Source organism: Rhea pennata, chromosome 12 (genome assembly GCF_028389875.1).
Source record: "Rhea pennata isolate bPtePen1 chromosome 12, bPtePen1.pri, whole genome shotgun sequence".
Taxonomy (NCBI): Eukaryota; Metazoa; Chordata; class Aves; order Rheiformes; family Rheidae; genus Rhea; species Rhea pennata.
This window is the reverse complement of record NC_084674.1, coordinates 24,225,503-24,249,179: the sequence shown is the minus strand read 5'-3', so window position 1 is coordinate 24,249,179 and position 23,677 is coordinate 24,225,503. Positions and strand designations below refer to the sequence as shown.

Genomic DNA, 23,677 nt, shown 5'->3' with positions numbered 1-23,677 from the left:
GATCTCAGCGTGTAAATGGTGCTATGCAAAATAATTCTCATTTGTTGTGTGGAATTAGGACTGTTATCACTGATAGCAGAGAAGATGCAGTTTTTGTGATGTAAAGTAGCAATATGTGTGTGTGATAAGTGTTCCCCTTGTTTAGCCGCTATGTGAAACTCCCTTTGGCAGAAGAATACTCTACACTGTGCCCAGACAAAGGAACCTGCAATGGCTCAAATGGTGTGGCTGAAGGTAAAGTCCTTTCAAAAATGTTTAGAAGCATCAAGCTTTTATTAGTCTTTAATTTACACTGTGTATAATGGGTTTAAGCTACAGTAGGTTCTTTTATTTCTGCACATCATTAAACCACACTATTGCATAGGACTTCTAAGACACCATACCACAAAGAATTCTTATAGACCATTTTCCTTTCAAGAGATAACAGAGGTGTGAGTAAATAGTAGTTGGATAACAAGGTGTTGTGCATTAATCTTGACTATTGTTAATAAACCCTTGGTCCTTTGTCAGGTGCTCAGGTGCCTGCATCTAGAGGAGACTCTTTTTTTAGTATGCCCTTTAATAAGGCAGGCCTGTTAGCTGCTGAGATGATTTCTGGAGAAATGACTGCAAAATACCATTTCTACTTCTTTAACCTTGGGTCGCAGGGTCTCATGGATAGATGGATGCTTATAAGGAAGCTTTTATGATTATGGCACTGCATGTTTCCGTTTCCCCTTTGAAGTAATTCACTCATGCTGCTGCAAGAGTAACAACTGAAGCAAGTTAAATAGAAAATGTAAAGTGGGAGGGCAAGTCTATATTTTCTTCTCCTCTCCAAAGTATGGAAATAACTTTGCTGAGGACTTGCATATTCCTCTCTCCTGTAAAGATACCCTTCAACCTTGCTGGTTCTCTATTGAGATGTTACTTAGGGTGTGCTGTCAGTGCGTGTGATCACTAACTTACTGTGAATTGAGCATTCTTCATCATTCCTGATACGTGCCCAAATAGGATATAAAACCCAGTATATTATCTGGCATCTGTTAAAGGATAGAATATAGCTTCAGATACAGCTGCTCAGCAAGTGCAGATTTCTTTTCTTCTTTTTTTTTTCATGTTTTTCATTTCTTTGTGCAAGCAGTCCATGCCTGTTGTTACAGGCTTGTGCAAACATTTGTCAACATGAGGCTGTCGGTGTTAACTTTCACTGAAGTTCTTAATATTGCTTGTCTGAAATTTTGCTAGGTGAAATCGAAGAGATGGAACATCAGGATGGGGGGCAGGAAGGCAAGGAAAAGCTGGGAGAAATTGATTCCTGCCATGCCGACGGCTGTATGCAGATTGAGTCAACAAGAGATACACAGCCTCGCAAGAAGCAGCTTTTCACTTTTAGCCTTGTGAATTCCTATGGGACCTCCGAGATAAACTCCATTGTAGAAGGGAAAATACTAAAACTGAATGGTAATTATTACCCTGTTATCCTTTTCCTTCCTCCTTCTTACAACTTAACAACAAATATTTCATTATTCTTTCTTGTAGCTTTTTCTACACTTGCTATTGACTGGGATTCTGACATGCGGAGGCTGCTTTTTGATGAACAGGAGTCACGGGTTAGTAGTCTGGAAGTTTTTTTTTTCATAACTGTTTTGTGAACTTGCATGGTACTTGATGGTTGGGCTCATGTCTGAGGTGGAAAGACCAGAAAGGGCAGTTTGTAATACGAGCAAGGAAAGGCTGGAAGCTTGAAATGATTGTAGATGGGGAAGGGACCAGACACAGCCAGTATGGTGAAGGTGAGCATGTTCATTTTTGTGATGTTAAGGATTAAAGTCTGCATGGAATTGAATAAAATCATACATCTCTTTTACTAGGCATTTGAAAAGCATGGAAGTATGTTACAACCACAGAAGAAGAAGGCTGTAGTAGCCCTCAGAGACTGTATTGAGCTCTTTACTACTATGGAAACGCTTGGTGAACATGATCCTTGGTAAGATTTTCTGTGTGTCTCTCACTTTCCATTGAAAAGCTGTAACTATTTGAGTTTGCATTAGTTGTCAGGGTATTCTTATAGTTTCCCAGTTTTGTCTTCATCTGTGGGAAATATATTGGTTCTGTTAAGTCACTGACACTATAAATACCTTTTGTTAACCCATGTTTGTAATCGCTTCCCACCTTTATTGAGAAAGGTGGCAAGCAGGCGTGTAGCTTCCTGAGATGAGGCTGGTTTTCACTTCCCCAATGTACTTCTCTCTTCCAGACAGTGTGAGAGAAAATAGTTGCGATAGCAAAGAGTGAAAGCATATGGCCACCTTCAGGTTTAACTCTGTTTTACCTCGAGCTTGTGCTAGTCCCAAGCCACTCCTAGTTTTACCAAAGCTTTCTGTCTAGTGGGGCTGTAGCCAAGTGGCTGTAGAGAGTGTATGACACTCTCCAAAAAACCAAAACATCATTACTATGTGTGCAGAATATTTTGGGAAGCTGATTTTGTTAGCTATATTAAGAAATTAACTTCTGGTTGCATTACGTGACTGTTTATTATTCACTTCCAGTTACATGTTGTAGATATGTTTGCAATATTTATCTGTTTTTTCTGCTGTAAGGGAAATAGTAAAGGAATATTGGGATCTTTAAATCTTTTTTTTTTAACAAAAAAAATAATTTTTGAACAATGTTCAATTAATGCACTCTTACTAGGACATTTTAACTACAAAGTGAACACAGATTGCTGTTTGGAAAGCTCAGAGAAAATTTGTTCTTCGCCATATTAAACAATCCTAAAATGCCTTCTCCTTAGAGGGGCTATACTGCACTATCAATGCATCCTTTAACAGGAGGACGGAAGTTTTTCTTTTAACGTAGTCATTCATTTCCTTGTTTTGTGCTGCTTCTTCAGGTACTGCCCTAACTGTAAGAAACATCAGCAAGCCACAAAGAAGTTTGATTTGTGGTCTTTGCCCAAGATTCTTGTGGTGCATTTAAAACGATTCTCATACAGCAGATACTGGAGGGATAAACTTGACACTGTTGTTGAATTCCCCATCAGGTAGGTTTTTTTCTCAAGCTAGTGATGAAGAGTTGGTCCGATTTTACTCTTGTGCATCTTTGTCATTAAATCTGTAATCGGAACAGCCCTTTCTACTGGGTTTGAACTGCAAGACAACCAGGCACAAGTGCAGCTCTGGTCATCTCCAGGCAAAGGGCTCGTCAGTGGTTTATTTGCCACTCTTATCCCAATTGCTCTGCTCCAGAGAAGTGAAGTGGGCCAGGATGATACGTTACATGGTATATGTGCTCCTAGGGAAATAGGAATGTTCATTGCTGTGGGTTAGCTTTTGGGCATTGGGTGAATTTTAAAATGAATCGATTCTACACATCTTAAAGAATTCCAGGTAATGGCAGGTACCCTATCTTTGGGAGACAAGCTGAAACATGGGTTTCCTGCTGAACCAAACATCTGCAGAGAATCTAGCACATTTTGAGGGCAGAGCTACATTGTAGTGTTGAAGATACCACTTACATACCGTGAAAGCCTACCTTATTCCCTCTGCTTTTCATTTGGCGGCATCCTATTGCAGGATGAAGGTTACTCCCTGTTGCTCTGGTCTCTCCCTTTTCATGCTTGTCCAGCAACATACTTGGAGGTTCGTTTTATTCAGCATCTCACTTTAAATCTCTGGACAACAATTAGTGTGTTTACTAGGACCTGCCCCATATAGGAGGTGCAGTATTTCTGATCTCTACATTGATAATATCTAGCTGTTGAGCAGCTGAGCTCAACACTCCTCTGTCCCCAGTGCTGGTTGCCTGCAGAGCTTCATTGGTGTCAGGCATTACTTTTCAGTATGTGCAGATTACTGATGTGCTGATACCTTTGGGTTTCCTTTCAGGGGATTAAACATGTCTGAGTTTGTCTGTGACCCAAGAGCAGGCTCATATGTGTACGACCTCATTGCAGTATCCAATCATTACGGAGTCATGGGAGTAGGCCACTGTGAGTAACTGCTTTTCTGTCCTTTGTACACAGGGAAATACAGGCAGATGGGTCAGGGGAGGGCTTTGCATGTTGGAGGCTGCTGAGGCTCCTCTCTCTTGTAAGAGTTTATAGTAAATGGATAAAGCTGCTGAACTGAAACAAATTTGAACATGTAATCTGTGGAGAAAATTTGATGATTGAGCTTGTGGCTGCCCTCACCAAGAATCTCTAGTCCAAAACTTAACTTTCTTCTGTATGTAGGGGATATGGTACCAGAAGGCAACTTTCATCCCATTAGGATTTACAGAGCAACTAGACAGTTCGCAGTATTGCAGCTACCTCAAGCCTGACTGCAGTGTCTGTGGGGCCTTGGTTAATAGTCTTTAGAGGATGCGATTGTGTTCTCCAGTTTGCGCAGAGCCTTGATTTCAGCGCTGAATATCAAACTGTGGCAGAGAGCATCTTACTGGAGGATGTTGCAGGTGGGGGAATCTTCAGGGTACTACAGGGTAAGAAACTGAGGCTTGGAGTTGCATGACAGCTTATACTAGAGTCTAGCTGTTCTTCAGAGTGTGTGCGGATAGTATTACGAGCCTCAGCAGTGATTGCCCACTGGCCAAGCAGGAGTTTTTCATATGCCCTCAGTGCTTGGTGGGACAAGTTCTGACAAACAGCAGAGCCAAACGTAGGCCAAGGAAGCAGAGCAAAGGGGCCTGCCTTGTCATGAAGCTGGGTAATAGCACTTGGGTCTGGCACATTTCAGTGTCTGCTATCCTGGCTTCTTTTTTACTGCAATTGAAATTTACAGCCAAATAAGTCACAAATGAATTTGAAATACATGGGACTTTGTAGTTGCCTTCGTGGTATAAGTTCGCAATAAATTATCCACATCCTTTACACTGACAAGTGCTCACATACCAAGCAGGTACAGGGGCAATGTTATGCCATTAGATGTGAGAAAAACTTCATGTTATATATGACAAGTACATGTTTTGTCATTAGTTTTGTTGTATGAGTTCTTTGGGCAGATTCATGCTATAGATGACTCTTAGAACCACTCATAAGGATTTTACTATGAGAGGATGGTGAAAGCCCGTTTGACAGCATATGCTTAATTAGTAGGCTCTGTTGCTGTAAGACAGCATTAATTGAAGGAGGATTATCAGGATTGATGGAGTCATAAAAATCTCTAATCCAACTTTCCTCTTGAATCAGGACTCTTGCAAACACTAGATCAGGTCAGTTCTCAATGGAAAACTGGTCTTTCTTGTGAAAAATGGGAAAATACCGAATCTTAATCTAACTGTGTGTTTGGGAAACATCTGGCTCAAGAGGGTGAAAAAGCAGTATTTCCTCCCACAGACACTTAAGTTTCTTTGTTATGTTTCTCAACTCTATGGAGTAAGTCTATGTGGCTCTAGACTAGCTAGATCAATGAACAGGTTCTAAAAGATACATTTGTTAATGAGCTAGACTGTGGGCCAGTTAACAAAGCAAGTTTTTGGCCCTGTGTGCACACTCAGTTAGACAGTCTTGAGTGTCACTGTTGCAGTTCAGCTGCAACTTAGCAGTTTTCCTGTGAATACTGATCTACATTTTGTTTTCCTGACAGATACTGCCTATGCAAAGAACAAAGTGAATGACAAGTGGTACTACTTCGATGACAGCAGTGTATCAGTGGCTTCAGAAGACCAAATAGTGGTGAGTACTTTGCCTCAAACTCCTATAAGTTTGTGCTGTAAGCATAGTTCTCTGCAGTAGGTGTTGCATTTTGCACCAAGCTGAGTGGATATTTTTCAGTTTTTTTCAGACTGTTTTTTCTTTGTTTGGTAGACAAAAGCTGCGTATGTGCTGTTTTATCAGCGTCGAAACGAGGAACATACTGCCCCATCTCCTCCATCAGAAGATTGTGACGGGATGGATACCAACTAAGCCTCACCTCCAGCACTCAGTCACCGTATTAGCATTTGCTCTTCTAAAGCTATGTCTGAGGCATCTGAAAATTTCTCTTCTTCCTTCTTAGGAGTCAAGCAAAAATTTAGCACTGAAAAATTCAGTGCGCAGGATTGCAGAATAGCACTGGAGAGCCAGGAATTAGGTGTTGACCCCTTGGTGTTTAGAGGCAAAAATAATATATATTGGAGCTTCAATAAAGTTCTTTTTAAAATCTGGCTGAGCTGTGTGGCTAAAGGTAGGGATCAGGGCTGAGCTGGGTTGGGACTGTGGGATATGGGCTGGGCGGAGGGGCGTAGCTGGGTTTGGGAAGAGTGTACAGCCTGAGCTGAAGGTTATAGATGAGAGCTGTGAGGCCCATGAAGCACAAGGGTTATGATTCTGTGAATCTGCCTGAGATTCTCTCAACAGGTGTTGCTGTTGGGCTCTGCTTGTGTCAGGGAGGCTTGCTGCGTGCTTTTGGAAGCTCTGAGGGCAAATCTCGATATGTGTGGCCTGTCTGTTGCCATCTCTGCCATTGTACGTTACTTCTCTTGCAAAGCGGCAAAGGTTTCTCTCATTCTTGTGTCTTTTCATCCGCTGATGCACTCAAGACTCTTCTGGGCAGCTCTGACTTGGCCTTTTTCATGTGGACACTGAACCTCGCAGAGTAGCAAGCTTCACTGGAAACAAATCATACCAACCTGCATGGCTGATGTATGCATTGGCTGATCTGCATGGTGATTGCAGGATACATCCATTTTGGCTTTGGTTCCCATCCTTCACAGGAGGAAATACCATCTGTGAAATTTGCCACTTGTCTTCTCCATCCATCTCCCATATCCCTTATGCCAGCTTCTAGACACCTCCATAAGTGCTTCCCTGCATCCTCTCTGTCTCTCGTGGCAGCGGAAGAAGTTTGGGGTTTGTTCATTTTTTTTGGAGCTCTTACTCCAGCAAAGCTTGGGACTGTGTTGCCAGAGTAATGGATAACAACCCAGTGCAGTGGGTTGTGCGAGTTTTCAGCCTTGGCTTTTCTCCTGAGACCTTTTTTTGCACTGCCCTTTTAGCCTTCCTCTTTTTCCCCTGAGGACTGCCCTGTTAGGTCCCCCACTCGTTTCTGCAAGGCTACAGCTAAAGCTCCTGTCTGAGGTCTTGCTTTGCAGTAGCTATTTAATAATTTTGCTCCATCCTTCCAGTGCAACTGCTCTTCCTCTGCCCCCCATTACCTGAGCTGGCTATGATATTTGTAGGGCTTTAGTCCAACAGGAATGTTGAATCAGGACTTCTGCAAATACCGGATCAGGTCAGTCTTCAGTGGAAAACTGGTCTGTCCCGTGAAAAATGGGAAAATCTAGACTCTTAACCTAATTGTATTTAGGAAACATCTGGCTCAAGGGCTGAAGCAAACACTAAGATGGGGAGGAAGGTTCCTGCTTGGAGTAAGGGCACTAGCAGAAGAAAAGACTAGGGAAGACCCTGCCCTCCCCCCATTTATTTTTCCTTGAGATCTGTGCTTATAGCCAGTCCATGTCCTGCTTGTGCACGGCTCCTACAGCTTTAGTGCTGACCATAACTTTCTGTTCTGACCATTAGCACAGCAGCAGCCATCTATTTAACTCTGAACCTGCCCAAGGAGCTCCATTTCTGTGACAGGCCGAATGGGGGAGTTGTGTTTGTCCCACATCCCTTTGCTGTGCTGCTGTCTTGCAAAAACACAGCCAGCTACTTACTCCCTAGACCCTCTAAACAATGGGAAGGGAAGAAAGCACCATATGGCTTCCTTGGCTTTTGCACTGAAAGGTCTTGATCTAGCGGGGAAGGAAGGGCTATCCCTAGTTGGCATGTTGGTGTTGTGCTGCTCTTCTGCAGAACTTCTGTTTTAAAGCATGGACATTTATATTTTGAGCTCAGAATTGCTGATGCTTCTGTTTTGGTTTTTGGGTAGTTTGGGGTTTTTACAACTCTTAATATTTTATTTTTCTTTCCTCTTGACTGAGAGGGGAGTGTCTAAAAAGCTAATATTAAGCTGTAGCACTGCACTGAATATTCTGAGGAGGGTTTTTTTTGTTTGTTGTTGTTTTATTGTCGAAGAAAATTACATGGGCATTCTGAAGTGGAGGAGAAAGGAAAGGGAGGGGAGTACAAGATCTTTTAAAAAAGAAAGATCAGTTTAAAATAGCCTTTTTTCTCCTCTCCTACCCATACGGACAAATACTATGGTCCCTTCTTCTTTATGGTCTGACTGAGAAATCTGTTAACACGGTGAAATCTCTGATGCTCAGATGCTCTGTAACTGTACTGCAGGAAAAAGTGGCACAGCTCTTACTTTCTCCGCCTCTGAACAGGTGGGCTTAGGATGGTGTATGTTCTGTAACGTCAGATCTGTCTTATAGACTAGCACTTTGTAAGTGGCTGGCTCTGTTGTACAAAGAGGAAAATTAAAGAGTGGTTTGCACTAAAACTGGGCTCTGTTACTTTTTTTTATCTTTCATTATGTGACCTGAAACACAGCCAGTTGTCTGTTACTGGGACGCTGCTGGGTTGTGGGGATGGCTTGTGCAGTAGGAGCTCTTTTGGCTAGCGGAGGGCAAGTACAGTGTGATGGCAGAGCCCCCTGCCAATAGGGATCCAGAAGAAATGAGTCATTGCTTGGGGCCATTGTATACATCCCTCCCCTGCAGCACTGGGCTGCTCATCTCTGGTGCTGTAGCAAAGCTTATCCTTGCTCTTCTGCAACACTGGGCAGCTTCTGCTGTGGCTTCTACATTGTTCCAATTTCTCCAGATCTTGGGTGATCCTGGCCTTCCTTCAGACCATCTTCTCTGATGATATTGGGACTGCTCTCCTTGTGGCTGTACCATCGAAATGGGTATCGTGCAATCACTGCAATTTCCTTTTTAAAGCAAACTAACCAGCTATGATAAAGCAGGTCAGAAAAGATTGAGAAAGCTTGTTAAATGCATCAGGTTTTTGTGTGCTTAGTATTAGTGCTTGTGTAGGGAATTTGGGGTCTTGACCATCTACCTGATCTGCAAATTTGTTGACGAGGATTTGTGAAGGAGAAAGCCCCAATTAAATGTTCAAAGTCTTTGTGTTGTCATTGCAGTTCAACAGCTGGGGAGCTTAATCTTAGCTGAAGCCTCAAAGGTTAGAGTAGCTCTAATGAAGAACAGCAGATCACAATTGGCTTCAAAGGAGCTTCCGTGTGAAATACTGACCTTAAAAGTGTGACTTGAAACCTATCACTTAATGTTTGGGGATCCAAAGGAATGCAAGTTTCTCCTTTCTATGGAAAGGACATGAAGTGTGTGTTGCAGGGGGCAGTTCTGAGGTGCTTGTAAATGGGCTCAGGAAGCAATCAGTGGGAAAAACAGACTATCCATAGAAATGGTATCACTGATTCTTCAGTGCCTGAGCTGTTCTGCCTAGGAATGAGGCAACAAAGGTGGACAAGAAGTTGGCTCCATGTGTGCCCGTAGCAAGTTGATCAGGGTACGAGAAAGCTTGTGGGATTTTGCAGCTTTGGAGGAAGCTTGGGGCAGGCCAGGATATAAGATGAAGGTGAGGACCTGGCATAGGCTGTGCCTTGCAATGGGCAAGTGTAGAGGGTTTGCCCGGTCCTGTAGGAGTGTGCTGGCCTCTGCAAGGAGGCAGCTATAGTCCTAGCCATACCTCTATGCCAGTGTGCGGCCACGTGATCCCATCCATGGATTTGGAGGGTGACATGACCCTCAGGGACAATCACCGCATGGCTTTAAATGGGGCTGGAGCTGCCACACCTGAACATGGGTGCCTTGTGGCTGGGAGCAGCTGATATGTCCTCTCCTGTGATGGGGTAGAGAAAGACGATGGCACCCAGGGCCACGCAGCCCTGCTGCACTGCCGGCTGTGATGCTTGGTGCAGTCCTGCTGGGTGGCAAGAGCTTTTCCTGTGTACTTCTAAGGTGAAAAAGCCAGTGTCTGTGAAGAGATACTCCCTGGACTGGCAGGGACTGAACGTGGCCTCAGTCCAGGTGTGTGCCATCTCTGATGACCCTGCCAAATGACACAAGTGAGCTGGGGGCCAACAGGTGATGTCACCTATGTGTGCACTGTACTGTGGTCTCCATGCCCAGAGCACGACCAGCACCTCTGCTGGTGCACAAAGAGGCAGGCTGTGGTGCACCAGAATGGTCATGGCCAGGTGTGACGTGACTGTGTGTGTGCCTGGGCTGACAGCTTCTTCCACACTAGTGTTTTTAAGATGTCAAGCTGCGAGGGGCTCAAAACCCTCTACTGAGACCACACAAGAGACTCAGGGCTCCCAGGTGAGCGCTCCAGGGTTGTAACAGCCCCTGGGAGCATGCTCTCAGTTGCTCCTTCCCTTTTTGCTGTCTCTAGTCCTTTTTTATGAGTTTTCTTCTGCCCTTTCACATTGAAGTATACTGGCAGCCCCCATCTGCCCAAAAAAGCCTTTCCCAGCCCTCTCTGCCTTTGTGGGAAGCACCAGGGGCAATCCTTGCAGGCTGGGGCACACGTGGCACCAACAGGACCCTGCACTGAGTGCCTCATTAGGTTCCTGCCACCTACACAGCAGGTGACATTTTCCAAAGTAGAATGAGGCCCTTCAGCTGTTAATGTGGGACCAAACCAGCTGCAGTTACGGAGGAGGCTGTGTGGATTTCTCCAACTGTCCTTGTGTCCAGCACAGTGCATTAGTAAGTGGAACTGGGAGGTGCAGACAGCAATACCCACGTCCTTGCCCCAAAGAAGCACAGGTAGTGCAAAGATCCTGTTTCTATTATTCTTCCATCTAGCAACTAAGTTGCTCCAGTTGCTTGTATTCCTGAAAAAGAGGTTCTCATCTTCATGCCAAATGTTATTCCAGCAAACGGGGCCCTGGCACCAAGTGATCGGAGAGCTACTGGCAATATGTTTTTAGTGATAGAGGTGTTCAGCATTTCAGGAGGAAAAAAGCAGAATTTGGTACATTACTAGTAAGTCTACCTACTACAAGTACTACTGTCTTGTGAGGGAAGTTTTTTTTTTTTTTTGATGTCTGAATGAAATAAAGAGGGCTATCACCTTGTTAGATGAGGGTGCACAAGACTGAGCAAGGCTTGGAGAAAATAGTGTGACATGAATATATATTCAAACAAACAAAAAGCGGGATCATGACCTGGAAATGCCACTCCACAGTGATGTGGGAAGCCCAGTGTTTCTGAGCTGTGCTAGGTAGGAAAAAGCCACAGAGTGAGGCAGCATGTTTTAGTACTGGACTGAAGGAAGAAGTTTTACTGCAGAGACAGGCATCAGCATAAAGATCTCTGAACGGTAGTACATTTAGAAATATTTGAGTCTTAAAGATAGCTTTAAAAAAAAATCACTCTCCTCTGAATGTATTTTATTGGCCTGAAGTTTCTTCATGTTTTCATTTATTCTATAGGCAACCCAGACATTTGGGCTGTTGTAGGACAGGTGGCCGTGGTGGCTGAGTTGACCCTGTTTCACAGGCCTTGGTGCAAGCCTGTCTTCCACGGAGACATTCACTGTCTCTAAAGAGAAGCCCTGGGTGATGGCACTGCTGGCTGAGCAGGCAGGACAGGAACATGGCTGGTTTCGTGCTGAGCTGCTCGAAACTGGTGTGAAGGGGTTGGGCCAGCTCCAGCATTCCTGAGATTAGTTTCCAGCCTTTGATACAGAAAGAAACTCCAGTGGGTTTCATGTAGCAGAACAGGATTAATCAAAATTCCATTCACTTATGAAGTCTGGTGAGGTCTCTCAAAAGCATATTGTTCTTAATCAGCGTTGTTTTGCTACTGAAGTTTTTCTTCTGAGCATTTCTGAACTCTTGGTTTTGAAGGGGAAGTTGGCTAGGCCTGGCAAATCGGAGGGAACACTTCAGCTCTCTGGAACTAACCTGCTGTGAAAACACAAAGGCTTAAACCAGGAACATGCAGCTATTGCAAGGCCAAAGACACAAGGTTAAAATACCAAAGGAGAAGAGGTCCTGAGTGTTTGCACGTCCAGCAGCACACACTCCCCTTTCTCACATCTGGATATGTGCAATAACAATAATGCCAGCTGCACTCCTATCTTTTCTCCAAATGACCTCAAAAATGTAAGTTAAAACAAGCAGAGTAAATGCTTTTCAAGCTAATCCAGACATATGATTTTGCAGGCTATTTAACCTACTACATTCATCTGCCTGCAAATGCAGCTAATTAGTTCACCAGCTTTCATATACCACATCTGATAATCTGGGTCAAATGTCTATTCTGTTACCCTGCAGAGTGAGTAGCTCACCTGCAGATGACAGCTAGAAAAGCCTACATGATGGATAGCAACCTCAGATACAAGGCAGTGTTGAAGAGGACATATTTTCACTCATTTCTAAATTCAGCTATTCAGAATTATCTCTGTTATCAGAAGAACGGTAGTATCTAGTTTGCCAGCCATTTAATATATGTATACCAGAGTTTTCTCTGTCACAGTCACACTACATAAATGGTGCCTACATTGGCTCTTAATTGTTACAGTAATAATCTGTCAGAAGTTTTTCTATTGCTCTATCACTGTGGGGGAAAATAAATCCTTTTTGTCAAAAATTAAGGATGCTTATTTTTGGTTTTGTTTCTTCACTCTAGTTATCTTAACAGGGAGAGAGGACAGGAAGGACAAAGAACACAAAAAACCTGAATCCTTAGGCTGCTTCTGAGGAAGATGCTTCTTTGGTAAGCTGGTTTTGAATTGCTAACATGATGATGATACCGTCTTAAATGTTCAAGAACAAAGAACACAGCGATGTGGCTGCTTAAAAAGATAAATACAGATATATAGCCACTACCTGATTCTTCAGTCTCACAAAGCTTTCAGTTCTTTAACTCAAGTAAGCAGTTAATTACAACACTTTGCTATTTGTGTGCTAGAATTTGCACTTTTTGCAAGTCTTTGCTCCATCATACATTTCCCAGAAACAGGAATAAAACTCTTCTGAAGCTAGAAAACTTAAATGATACCCTTTGGCTCAAATGTAGCGTATTCTATCCTGTTGCTCAAATCGCTGAAAGACAGGGTCTGAATTTGGTGTTTTTCTTTTATTCTCAGCCTTGCTAAAATACATTATACAGTTATAAGTAACAGATTTCTTCTCATCAAATGCCTTTTACAAGAATAGACAAAGAATATTCTCAAATTCAGAAGATGGAGGTTTGTAGTTCTTCTTTAAACATGCCTTCAAAATGGAGGTCTTTTGCCATGAGCTCTTCTTCTACATCTTCTAAGGCCCACTGATGATCAGTCAATTCTAAAGCTTCCCATTCCGTCTACATTGAAAATAAACAAAAGGTGGAGAAAAAAAAGCAATGCTGTATTAAAGCAGTTCTCCTTGCTTACTGTGCACTTTAGATATGAACTATACAAAGCAGTGTTCACCTAAAAAATAACAAGGAAAATGTTTTAGTAAAAATTTGGCAGTCCCATCAGCTCTCTGAAATCAGTATTTCATTCTTGTGTATTAGACAGTTGATTAATAGGAGTATCTCGCAGAAATTAGAAAAGGCTACATATCTGATTTTTGAAAAGCACTCACCTTCTGGAATAATCTATTTCTTGTAGCATAGCTGTCTCTAAAAACACTACTTCAATCAAACCTGTTCCAGAGGGTCAAGAGAAACTTGCTAAAAGCAGTTAAAAGGCCAAAAGTCTTGCAAGACCAATCACAGATGTGACGTGCCCCGTAGACTGTTGGTTCTGCAATCAACAGGCTTCGTACGGCAGCTCCCTAGAGTTGCAGTTTATTTATTTGTTAAGCCAGGTGTTTGCAGAAACCTAAGACCTGAGAATAACAGACTCAGAATTTCATCCTAAGCATGAGAATTAGCCCCCACTGCTCATTTCCACCAACAATGAACACAAGTATCTTCTTCTGCATTCAGTGTTGCTCACAGTGAATATCCCAGAATAAGCTGTACACAGCCTGCAAAATCATTTCATGTAATTCCCATCAAGAGATTTGTATTTCTTGTCCAGAACACATTCATGTAATGCAGATTTTTTTTCCTGCCAAAAGTCATGTATTGGGTATAAGTCCACAGTGGGCTGAATAGCAAAACTCCTCTCGTTAACTAGTACTGCAGAGGAAGTGGAAGAAATGAGATGTGAGAGTGAATGCTACTTGTCAGAATTACACCTCAGTGCTGATGGTTTGTGATAGAGTCACAATTGCTTCACCAGAGCTGCAAATCACAGCTGCTCTCATCATTTGCTGAGTATCTGGCTGGATGATGTTTCCTATGAGGAGACTTCTGAATACATGACTCTGCAGGGGCAGATCATCCTGACTCCGCAAGCAGCAGGTTGTGTGTGGGTAAACGCCTCCTATAGTACATAGAAACTGAGAAACCAGAACCTCCCTGTCATGCATATCCTAAGGTTGTGAAAGATAGCTAAAGAGACAGTCTCCTAAGCAAATGTCTATGGAGACTGCTTATGAAAACTTCTATGGATACAGTCAGATCCTGAGCTTTGGGCCTCTAAGCCAGAACTAGTTACTAGGAGTTCTGTAATCACATAGGCAAGTTAGATGATCCAATTCCTTGTGCTTATGCTACAAGCACACGTGCTTGTGCTTAAATTTTCCTCTCTAATTGCTTTGTCTTGCAAAGCAGGGTGACACAGAGACAGCTGAGTTTCTCTCGCTGTTGTGTTTGCTTATTATGGCCTTTTGCTGGCTTGCAAGTTTATGCAATTCAGGAAGAACCTTTACACACTTATTCACCAGCTGAGATCCATTATGTCAGATTTAAATCTGGTCACTGACACAGAATGTTTGAGTGCTGTGTTTGTGCTTTTTGCCCTGGTTATACTTTTCCTACCAGCAGCAGAGGCTGTTTTAAGTATTTTGTAGTCACAGAACTGGGGTTCTTAACCAAAATGAGTTGTCTTTGACCATGGTATTTACAACAGAAGCTAGTTTTTCAACTGAGCTAACTCTTTTGATAGATTTTCTTACCCAAGTTCCATCATATGCCTGCTAGGCTTGTGTTTACCTGTGTTATTCATACAGCTTTAGGAAGTCAGCTTTTATTTTGAAAGTAAATCCCAAGGGAAAGAAAGGGAGCCTTCCTCTGCAAATGCAAAACATGGCACATGAATTTAATTTTTGTGTCAGGAATGACCAAGTAAATTGGGTTTGCTTTAGGTGTCCAGAGCTCTGCCAGACCCAGAGCAATTTCCACATCCCTTATCAGATGCCAGCTTTGATTATAGGAGCAGGTAACCAAGGCAATTCCCTTGCTTGACACGGAGGAGAGGATGAGTTGTGTATAGCATTAGATTCACAGGAAACAGGAATGAAGGTGGGAATACTGTACCTTGAATGCTTTGTTAGTATCTGCTGGCATGGCCATTGCTGCCCCCGTCATTTGTTCTTGCATCACCCTAGACTGATCTGCAGCTACAAAAGAGAAACAAGAGAGATTCATTTTTATTTGTCACACTTAAACAGCATTTCTTAGAGCACACCGTTACCGTTCACGTTTCTACCTATAAATTGGAAAGCTGTGGGAACCCACAGATGCAGCACTGATCTGCCAGCATGAGTTCTCAGGAGACATCTTGTTCCCACCCTGACCCCCAGCTAAATTTACATAAAATATGCAGGTAGATAGAAGAAAATATGCTCTTCTACATTCCCCATGATCAAAATCTGTTCTGCTCTGCATCTAGCAATAAGAAATCTTTGCAGCTCTGCTTAAAACTGATCCTTGCTAAAAACACAAGCAAACCTGAGAGCAAAATTTCTGCTTTGACAAGAAGGAAAGAATGAGTTAAATTACCAGGGAAGTTTACTAGCAGTTAGCTAATGGCTGGTGCAAGATTTATGTAATTACTTGTCAAACCTGGCCAGCAGAGAGTAATCTTGTAGAACTAAGAGAGTCTTTCAAGAGTTTCTTGGTTGGAAATCCATAAATCTTTCTCCAACCTCTTACAGAAGTTCTCCAATGTAAGCAGAAACCAGCTCTTTAACAGATATGACAGTGTCTTACCGTTATCTTGGCCCAGGATGAGAGTATAAATGCTTCTGAGTCCAAACACATTCAGGAAGTACCAGGAAGCAGAGCTCACCCTGATTAAATCAGAACAAGCATTTCAGTTCAAAGGCTGCCTGTGCTGGGACACATGACTTGCGACCTCATTTCAGAAGCATGCACAAGCCATTTGAGGGTTACGAACACTTCCAAAATCTTCCAAATGAACATTCTTACTGAGGACACACACTTACCAAGAGGCATCTAAAGTAAGCAGCTCAATTCCTTGCTGCAACATTGGTTTAAAACGCAGTGTCAGAGGAAATGGGACCTTTGCTGCAGAATTTAAAAAAAAGGTTCATTTTCACAAAGTGACACTAAGTTACTGCAGAGCCAGTAAATTCTTTCATTAAATTTGATGTAGATTTAGTGCATACAATAACAAATTATCACATACTTTTAAAAACAGTTTTAATTTCATATTAATTTTAAAAAGACTTTCTGAAACTACTTAAATCAGATGCTCAAATCATCATGGCTATTATTCCAACCACTACAGAGAGCAATGTCTTTTGTTAAGGGAACAATTTTTGCACAAACAGCATGAAGAAAAACAGAAACATGAATTTAAGGAAATATTTTTAATTGGTACTACGTAATACAACCAACTCTCCAGACACATTCACAAGAAAATCCACTATATCAACTTAAAGTCTAGGCAGTTTTAATAAATTTAAATATCATTTTGGTCACTACAGTGGTTCCCACATATATCAGCTATTTTCTCTGTCCTTGTGTCTGGCATTTTGAAAATAATTTTCCCTCCTTACCTCCTTCCTTACCCGTACCTCTATGGGGTAAACACATGATTGCACTTAATGGAGGGATTTGCAGCAGTGCCTTAAGCTAAATTCATGCTTTCTCCAATTCACTGCTTTTAGGTAGAGGAGCAAACTTCTCTAGCAGCCTGATTCTACAGATCATTGTCAAACACCTAGCAAGATCCATGAGCTTTGTTATTCCAGATGCTTACTTGTGACAAATCCTGAAAATGTCATGTTGATCCAGCCACCAATGAGGATCATGGGCAGAACATTTGTTACATTCCCTTTCATCATATCTGTCAACATGGTAGGATCTGTAATTCAAAGATTTAACATAATGTAGCATTAAAGGGAAACAGGTTTAAAGATAACTTGACTTCACCAAGGAGAGCTGCTTTTAATTAAGAAACTGAATGAGAGATTAACAGTCCTACCCCACTAACTACTTCTTATCCAGTATTTTTCCATTGCTATTCTTTTCCAAAGCATTTTATGAACAGTCAATAAGGTGCTGGCTGCTGCCACCAAAAGAGACAGCTCTTGTATCCTCTTCTGCCGTGTCTGATCGCGGCCTCTTGTTCTGCCCCATCCCAGAACAGATCTCAAAACCTGCTAGACCCCTCTGCGAGCTGATTTAGCTAGAAAAGCAACAACTAACTGTCTGGCTAATTTTGCTGCCGAGGTCTTTGGCCATGTTAAGGAATGCATTAAGCCTGAAGAACTGCTACAACAAAGTGACAAAAGGGTAGGAATGAGAGCAGGACTTTCCATTTCTGGCGACACTGAGATGTTCACCCCATGGTCTCGTGAGATGCTGCAGACAGTTGAAGGGTGAAGTTATACAAAACGATGAAGTGAGCCTATGCAACGCTGCTGAAAGGAGAGATCTTGCACCCCTTTGCTCATCTGCTCTCCTCTAGAACAGCTGCGCAGTTCTACCCTTTTTCTTACACACCCTGAACTCTTCACTAAGTTGATTCACCTTTCTACCCTGGCAGAAAACGATCCTCTTTCTGCCCAATTAGTTTTATGCTACTTTAACATACCTGTCATTGGAGAAGGGGGCACTACCTTCCTCTTTGTTTTCTTAAAAAATCCATCCTCAGGGTTATTAAAGTAGTATTTCCGGGTCAGGAAAGACTGAAAACAAAAAGAGTGAATTCCAGCACACACACACAAACAAAAATTAAATGAGGACTGCCAAAATTCTTATTAAGACGTGTTGACATTTTATGAACTCTTTTATGACATATTCTTCTTTTTTAAAAAGGCACTTCACTGGCCATACATCCTCAAGCTCCTTACCCCATCTTTGAGGTATCTCTGAATCCTGAGTACTAACTGTTTGCTCTTTGGCTCTCTAAAATTCTTAGAATAATCCATATTGATTACAGACCTTTTAGCATTTGTACAAAGATCTTATTGGCTCAGTACCACTGCCCATACACAGGGCATTTTCCCTCTCACAAGCCGATTTCCAGAGTTAACAATACATATATTTGGTAGCAACCGAGCCCACGTGAGTGACTGATTTTTAATTCAATGAACATATCCGATGACATTTCAGGACCCTCTTACTCGTCAAGATTGTTATTCTTGTCAAGCTCTTGTTACCTCCTTTGCCATTTGTGTTTGTTGGCAGATACTAAATATGATGCAGACATCAATTTAGGATGTCCTTTAGCTTCCACTAGTCAGCAAGTGGAAGCTAAGTATTGTATCAGAGTAAGGACTCGTGCCACAGTCTTGTATCCAATACTCCTAAGCATACGCTACCACCCCTCCTGCTAGATAGGACACTGAGTTAGACAGCACCTGGCCAGACTGTTTGACCCCACGGGCCAGTTCCACTGAAACTGCCTGTCACCTGAGAGAACCCCTAGCAACGTAACTATATTAACGCACGTCAGGCTTTTTATGCATTTCGGAGTTATCGTCTCTCTAAAGCACAGTTATTCACGCAAAGACAACCGCATGCGTCTCTGTACCTGTTTTGGGATGTATTTTCCATTTTCCCTAAGGACTCTGCTCCGAATTAGGACTTGGCTGGAAAAATAAATAAATAAATAAAAATCGGTATTAAGAGTACATGGCTAGACGAGTGCAGGGGCCGCCGCAACCCGGCCTTGCGCTTGGCGACGGGCAGGAACGCGCTGGGTCACGACGGAGTGGGACAGAAACCCCGACGAAAGGGCCTTGCGCGAGCGTGGCGAGGCGCTGGCAAATCCTAACGGTCGCGGCAGCGCCTCGCGCTTGCGGGAGGCCAGGGGGGAGGGGGCAGGCCCAGGCGAGGCCGGGCCGGGCCGGGCCGGGCCGGGCCAGGGCGGCCCTGACCTGTCGGACACCTGCTCCTGCGTGAGCCTCTTGTCGCTCTGCAGCAGGATGGACACGTAGTGCCGGATCATGCCCACGAAGAAGGTGATGAACACGATGGGCAGCACCACCCACAGCCGGATGTTGGAATCCAGCAGCAGCTCCGGCTCGCTCATCCTGCCACCGCTACCGGCACGGGCAGCGCTCGCAGCGGGGCCGCCGCCGCCGCTGGCCCCGGCTCCGCTTCCGGGCCGAGCGCTTCCGCCGGCGGCGGAAAGGCGTCAGCGCGCGCCGGGAGCCGCCTGGGCGCGAAACTTGAGCGGCGGCGGCGGGTAGAGAGGGGCGCGGGGGTCGGCGCCGGCCCTTGCGGCCTGCCCGGGCTCTCCCTCCCCGCCTCGGCTCTCCTGCGCGGCGCCGCCGCTCCCAGCACTTCAGTTTCCAAGCGTTTGCCCGCCTGACGCCGATCGCTCGTCCGGCCTGAAGGTGGTAGCTCAGCTCCAGAAGATCTCCTAGGGGCTCCTCACGCTTTTCCTGAAGTCTTCCGGTATTTTCTTCCGTAGCGATATTTTATGTAAAATAAAAACGCTTTCCCGGCCTCTGCCAAGTAGCCACAACTGAGCATGAGAGGATCAAATGCCTTGGCCTTTTTTTTCCCCCCTTTTTAAATTTTAAACGCGGAGGCAGGATTTTTTTTCCTTCTTATTATTTTTTTTTCTAATGCTGTCACCCACCAAATGGGTGGCATGGAGGGGTTTGATAAAGGTTTGTGCTGGCAGAAATTATCTTGCTGGTGTAAAGGGTTACAAACACTAGCAAGGTCAGCTGCCCTGCGTAAGCTTGTGAGTATTAAGTTGCTAAATCCTCGTAGCTTTTGGGCATGAGGAGATGATCGCAGATTTAGCCCCGGGATGCAATTTCAGATCTTCTCTTTAGTTTAACTTACTATTTAATTTGCCAGGCATCTGGAAGAAATGTAGAGCCTGGTTTTATGAGGAATGGAGTTTTTCTAAAAACTGATATGTTGTGCTATTTAAATACAACCCGTTCCAAAATCTCAATCTGTACAGCAGAAAAATGTGATGTGATACCGATTAACCAGGCAATCCGGCTTCCTTTAAGCAATTTCTATTTCTAGAGCCTTTCTCTTTGTTATTCACTGCTTTACTGTAGAATTGTTTTAAAAATTCTGAATTAAAGTCATATCTGTTTTGCTCACTTGCCTTTTTTCTGCATTTTTATAGGCAAGAGCAAAGATTTTGTCACCATGGTTTCAAAAAGGAAATTGTCAAAATCTGATGCTCCAGGAGAGAATTCAAAGACAGACTTGCCAAGTAGGTACTAAGGTATAACCTTGCTAGAACTGGAAACTCTATGTTAAAGGCAGTGGTTCCCACACAGGAAATAGGCCAAACTGGCAATTTTGATGTTACTAGCTGCATGTAATGATGCTGTTGATGTTTAAATGCTGACTTTTTATACATAATATATAAAATAACAGCACTGGAAATGGTATCATATTTTTTTTTAGTCCCTCTGTTCTTACACATTTGATCAGTGATTATCATCTTGAGCATCAGTGCCTTTGGAGTCAACAGATTAAACTGTTTGATCAAAGCTGTTATCAATAAAAGAAACCAAAATAGCCTCTCTGCAAAGCTGGACGGGAAGAGATTTCTTTTTTCGTTTTGAAAAATGGTTGGATACCTAAGAGATAGGTCTGGTACCAGAATCTAGATCAGATCTGTGGTCTTCAGGCTAGAGGAAAATGTACTTCACAGTTCACAATATATTAATGGATATATCTCACTCAAGAGTTAGCTGCTGAAAGTAAGGTATATCTTAACTTTCACTGGCTATAAATGGATCACTAAGAGGAATGAATAGGAAATATTCCTTTGCAGTGTTTTGCTGCATGGGTAGATGCCTTATAGGATCTATACTTCGGCACTGAAGTCAGCAAATGACTGCTGTCAAATAGAACCTTGTAATGCAGTTTGGTCTGCTCCCATTAAGTGAAATCCTATGTTCCTGTAATTTCCTAGGAGATTCATATAAATTACTAATTCAAAATTAAAGATCCTCGCTATCTTTATTGTAGAATACTTTGATGTGGTATGTCTTATATTCTCAGAAACAAAGAAGTCACGGCTCTCTGATCAGGAAGAGGCGTCTGCCCGAAATGGAGTAGAGAATGATGGAGTCTTTGAAGAGCTCCTTAAAACATCAGGAATTATACTGAGAGCTGGGGAGGGGCAGAATGAAATAGGTATGGATTTAATAATTATTCTCTCTTGTATCTGAAAGCTGCAAAGATGACCATTATGAAGTAAAGATGCATTTTACTTGCAGAATAAAAATGCTTGAGCCAGCTTGTTCTAAAATTCAATCAAACCTTCTTCTGGCCTCTTACTTGTAAGTGCCCAGTTCCTGCGTAATCCAATGCATCACCTAAACTCATTAGACCACCAGCTCCACTTACGTTTTGGGAATATATATGACAAGTCAGAAGACTGATGAAAGACTGGAAAGTGTATGGAATAGATTAGACTGCATGGGTGATTACAGTATTACCTTTTATTTGTTAGTCAGAACAAAATGGAAGAGAGAAGAATTTTCTTTTTTGCTATTGCTTTGTTGAGCTACAGAGGCACTGAAACACAAAAGCCAACATGTCGTGTTGCCTCTTTAGTAGTTGGATAAGATGCCTGTTTTAATATAGCTGGTTCGTCTTTGTTGTGGACTAAGCAGCCAAAAGTTTAATTGCCACACAGGGCTCCACAATCCAGCTCTGTGGTAACAGCAAGGCTGTAATGCCTCAGCAGTGCCTCCCAGTATTGGCAGCAGTGGAGTCTGTGCAGAAAAAGACTTCTTTAGAATGGCAGGGATGCTACAGTATGTGACTTCTTTGTAGTGACAAAACCAGTTTTGCTGGAAGGTGGCTACTGTGTCATGTCAGGCAAATTGATCTTTGGGTATGTATGAGTTGTACATGTGACAAAAATCATGTTGTACTCCTCTGCTTAGGTCCTTGTTCTGACTTCTTCAATAGATTTGCCTGTATCTGCCAAAATCTGTAGGAGTTAGTGTATCAAGCTGGGCCTTGTTTAATGCTGTCAGCCTCGGCTCTCATAAGAATGGCAGTATCGTTCGGGCTTTTGCCAAGTGGGCATGTTGATAGAGCAAATGCAGAAACATCAGTGGGTGGGCTTGAGAGCTAGTCCTTAGTGTAACTGTTATGATGTTGTATGACTAAAATGTGTGCCTGGTTCCTTACTTTCTTTTTAAACTTTCTCCTTAGCTGTAGATCAAACGGCTTTTCAAAAGAAGCTCTGCCTGGCCCTGAAGAAGCACCTTGCCTACCCACACGTATGTAATAGACTATGTTTTGACAGGAGCCAGCTTTAAAAACAGCTGTGTAGCAAAAGTGCAGATGTGGCTGCCTGTCCCTGACCTGAACAAATTTATACAACTCTGTAGCTTATTCTCAGATTTCTGTGGTCCAGCCTCACTAGTTTGCCTAACCTTGCATTCCCAGCCCTTTGATCCCGTTGTTCTACTGTGTCCGTCTCTTCTGAGCTGTTACCTCTGAATAGTCAGACATGAAAAGAGATGAGCAGCCTATGCTATTTGGTGTTCATGCTCCAGGACTGGTTTTGTGAAATTCCAGGAGCAAATGCTGCACTTCTGCCAATGGACTCCTTGTTTGATCACAGTGACAATGTAATTCAATAGACAGACTCTTAGGGGAGAGAAATGCCTTGCTTAACTTCTTAATGAAAGTTATGGTTAGTTTTATGTTAGCTGGATGCTAACAGTATTTGCATTACTGCAGCATGGTGCTCCTCTCCAGTCAACAAAGCCAATGTAAAAATCCTGAGGCTAGTGATTTGAAGGGTGATGTTTTTTGGATGTACCTCTTGACACATTAAATGTTGCAGTCTTGACTGAATAGGAAGAAGACACCTGTGGCAAAACCCTTTTAAGTCAAAGTAAAATGTGAGATTCTTTCTTCAGAATTACTGTGCAGAGCAACCAGCATTTCCTTTTGGAAATGGCTTAGATCAGACATCACAGTTTTTGTTTGCCTGCAGCTCCCTGGCTAGCCACTCCCTGTTCCTGTCCTCCTCCCTGTTCTCATCATCCAGTCATGCAGAGCATCCCAAAAGGCAGCAGTTGGTCAGTACTTCTTTTCAGGCAGTGGATAACTTCTCTGTTCTTTGCAGGTTGTGCAGGAATTTGTCAGTGGCTTGGAATCTCACATTAAGGACAGAAATCAGTTCAAGAACTGTCTCTTGCCATGCGCTCCCACAAGGAATGAGGGGTCGAGGTTAGAGATGATGCATTTTGTCCTTCCCTTCGGTCAGAACCCATCTCTACTGGAATATTGTGTAATGTTGAACAGAGAGGAGGGAGAGGCCACAGCTCCAGCTGATGCATAACAAGAGTTATTTGTTTTTCAAAAAAGTGGCTAGTGTAATACATTGTGATTAAATAGCAGGAAGCTTAAAGTGGTAAGTCTTTTAATTTACTAGAGGCCTATGGGCAGCTTGGGCCCCATAGCAGCTGAATAGCAAAATCTACATGGAAGAAAATCAACAAGACTGGTGTAGGTCAATTGTTTAGAAAACGTTTCCAGGAGA

At 43.0% G+C, this 23,677-nt stretch overlaps 3 protein-coding genes across 7 annotated transcripts in view; 2 read left to right on the top strand and 1 right to left on the bottom strand.

Annotated features, from left to right (window-relative positions):
• Positions 1–8,351, top strand: part of USP4 (ubiquitin specific peptidase 4) — a 49,764-nt gene extending 41,413 nt beyond the window's left edge. For 4 of the 5 annotated variants that reach the window (XM_062585828.1, XM_062585829.1, XM_062585831.1 and 1 more), the window contains 8 exons: positions 146–234; positions 1,228–1,443; positions 1,522–1,592; positions 1,854–1,969; positions 2,876–3,025; positions 3,870–3,973; positions 5,568–5,656; positions 5,789–8,351. In XM_062585828.1, the coding sequence (XP_062441812.1) occupies positions 146–234; positions 1,228–1,443; positions 1,522–1,592; positions 1,854–1,969; positions 2,876–3,025; positions 3,870–3,973; positions 5,568–5,656; positions 5,789–5,887 (934 nt within the window). In that variant the 3' untranslated portion in view covers positions 5,888–8,351. Of the gene's footprint in view, positions 1–145; positions 235–1,227; positions 1,444–1,521; positions 1,593–1,853; positions 1,970–2,875; positions 3,026–3,869; positions 3,974–4,216; positions 4,465–5,567; positions 5,657–5,788 lie in introns of those variants that run through there. The other variant, XR_009959700.1, reaches the window with a different exon arrangement.
• Positions 8,352–12,947: 4,596 nt separating this feature from the next.
• EMC3 (ER membrane protein complex subunit 3) lies at positions 12,948–19,293 on the bottom strand. The gene is made up of 8 exons (XM_062585319.1): positions 19,059–19,293; positions 18,713–18,770; positions 17,771–17,864; positions 16,934–17,038; positions 16,155–16,236; positions 15,919–15,998; positions 15,244–15,326; positions 12,948–13,194 (listed from the first exon to the last, which is right to left on the bottom strand). Exons 1-8 carry the CDS (start codon positions 19,211–19,213, stop codon positions 13,066–13,068), a joined length of 786 nt encoding a protein of 261 aa, XP_062441303.1. The 5' UTR covers positions 19,214–19,293; the 3' UTR covers positions 12,948–13,065.
• A 272-nt stretch (positions 19,294–19,565) lies between these two features.
• FANCD2 (FA complementation group D2) overlaps positions 19,566–23,677 on the top strand; it is a 55,325-nt gene continuing 51,213 nt past the window's right edge. The window contains exons 1-5 of the mRNA XM_062585318.1: positions 19,566–19,581; positions 20,279–20,368; positions 21,169–21,303; positions 22,336–22,403; positions 23,261–23,364. Coding sequence (XP_062441302.1) covers positions 20,302–20,368; positions 21,169–21,303; positions 22,336–22,403; positions 23,261–23,364 — 374 coding nt within the window. The 5' untranslated portion in view covers positions 19,566–19,581; positions 20,279–20,301. The remainder of the gene's footprint in view (positions 19,582–20,278; positions 20,369–21,168; positions 21,304–22,335; positions 22,404–23,260; positions 23,365–23,677) is intronic.

Excerpts from the sequence above, each read along its gene's own strand:
- EMC3 (XM_062585319.1), bottom strand. The coding sequence starts at position 19,213 with ATGAGCGAGCCGGAGCTGCTGCTGGATTCCAACATCCGGCTGTGGGTG. Across the intron at positions 15,999-16,154 it reads CTTACTTTAGATGCCTCTTG|GGTGAGCTCTGCTTCCTGGT; the intron begins GTAAGTGTGTGT and ends TGATTTAATCAG. Across the intron at positions 13,195-15,243 it reads ATACTAACAAAGCATTCAAG|ACGGAATGGGAAGCTTTAGA; the intron begins GTACAGTATTCC and ends TTTTCAATGTAG.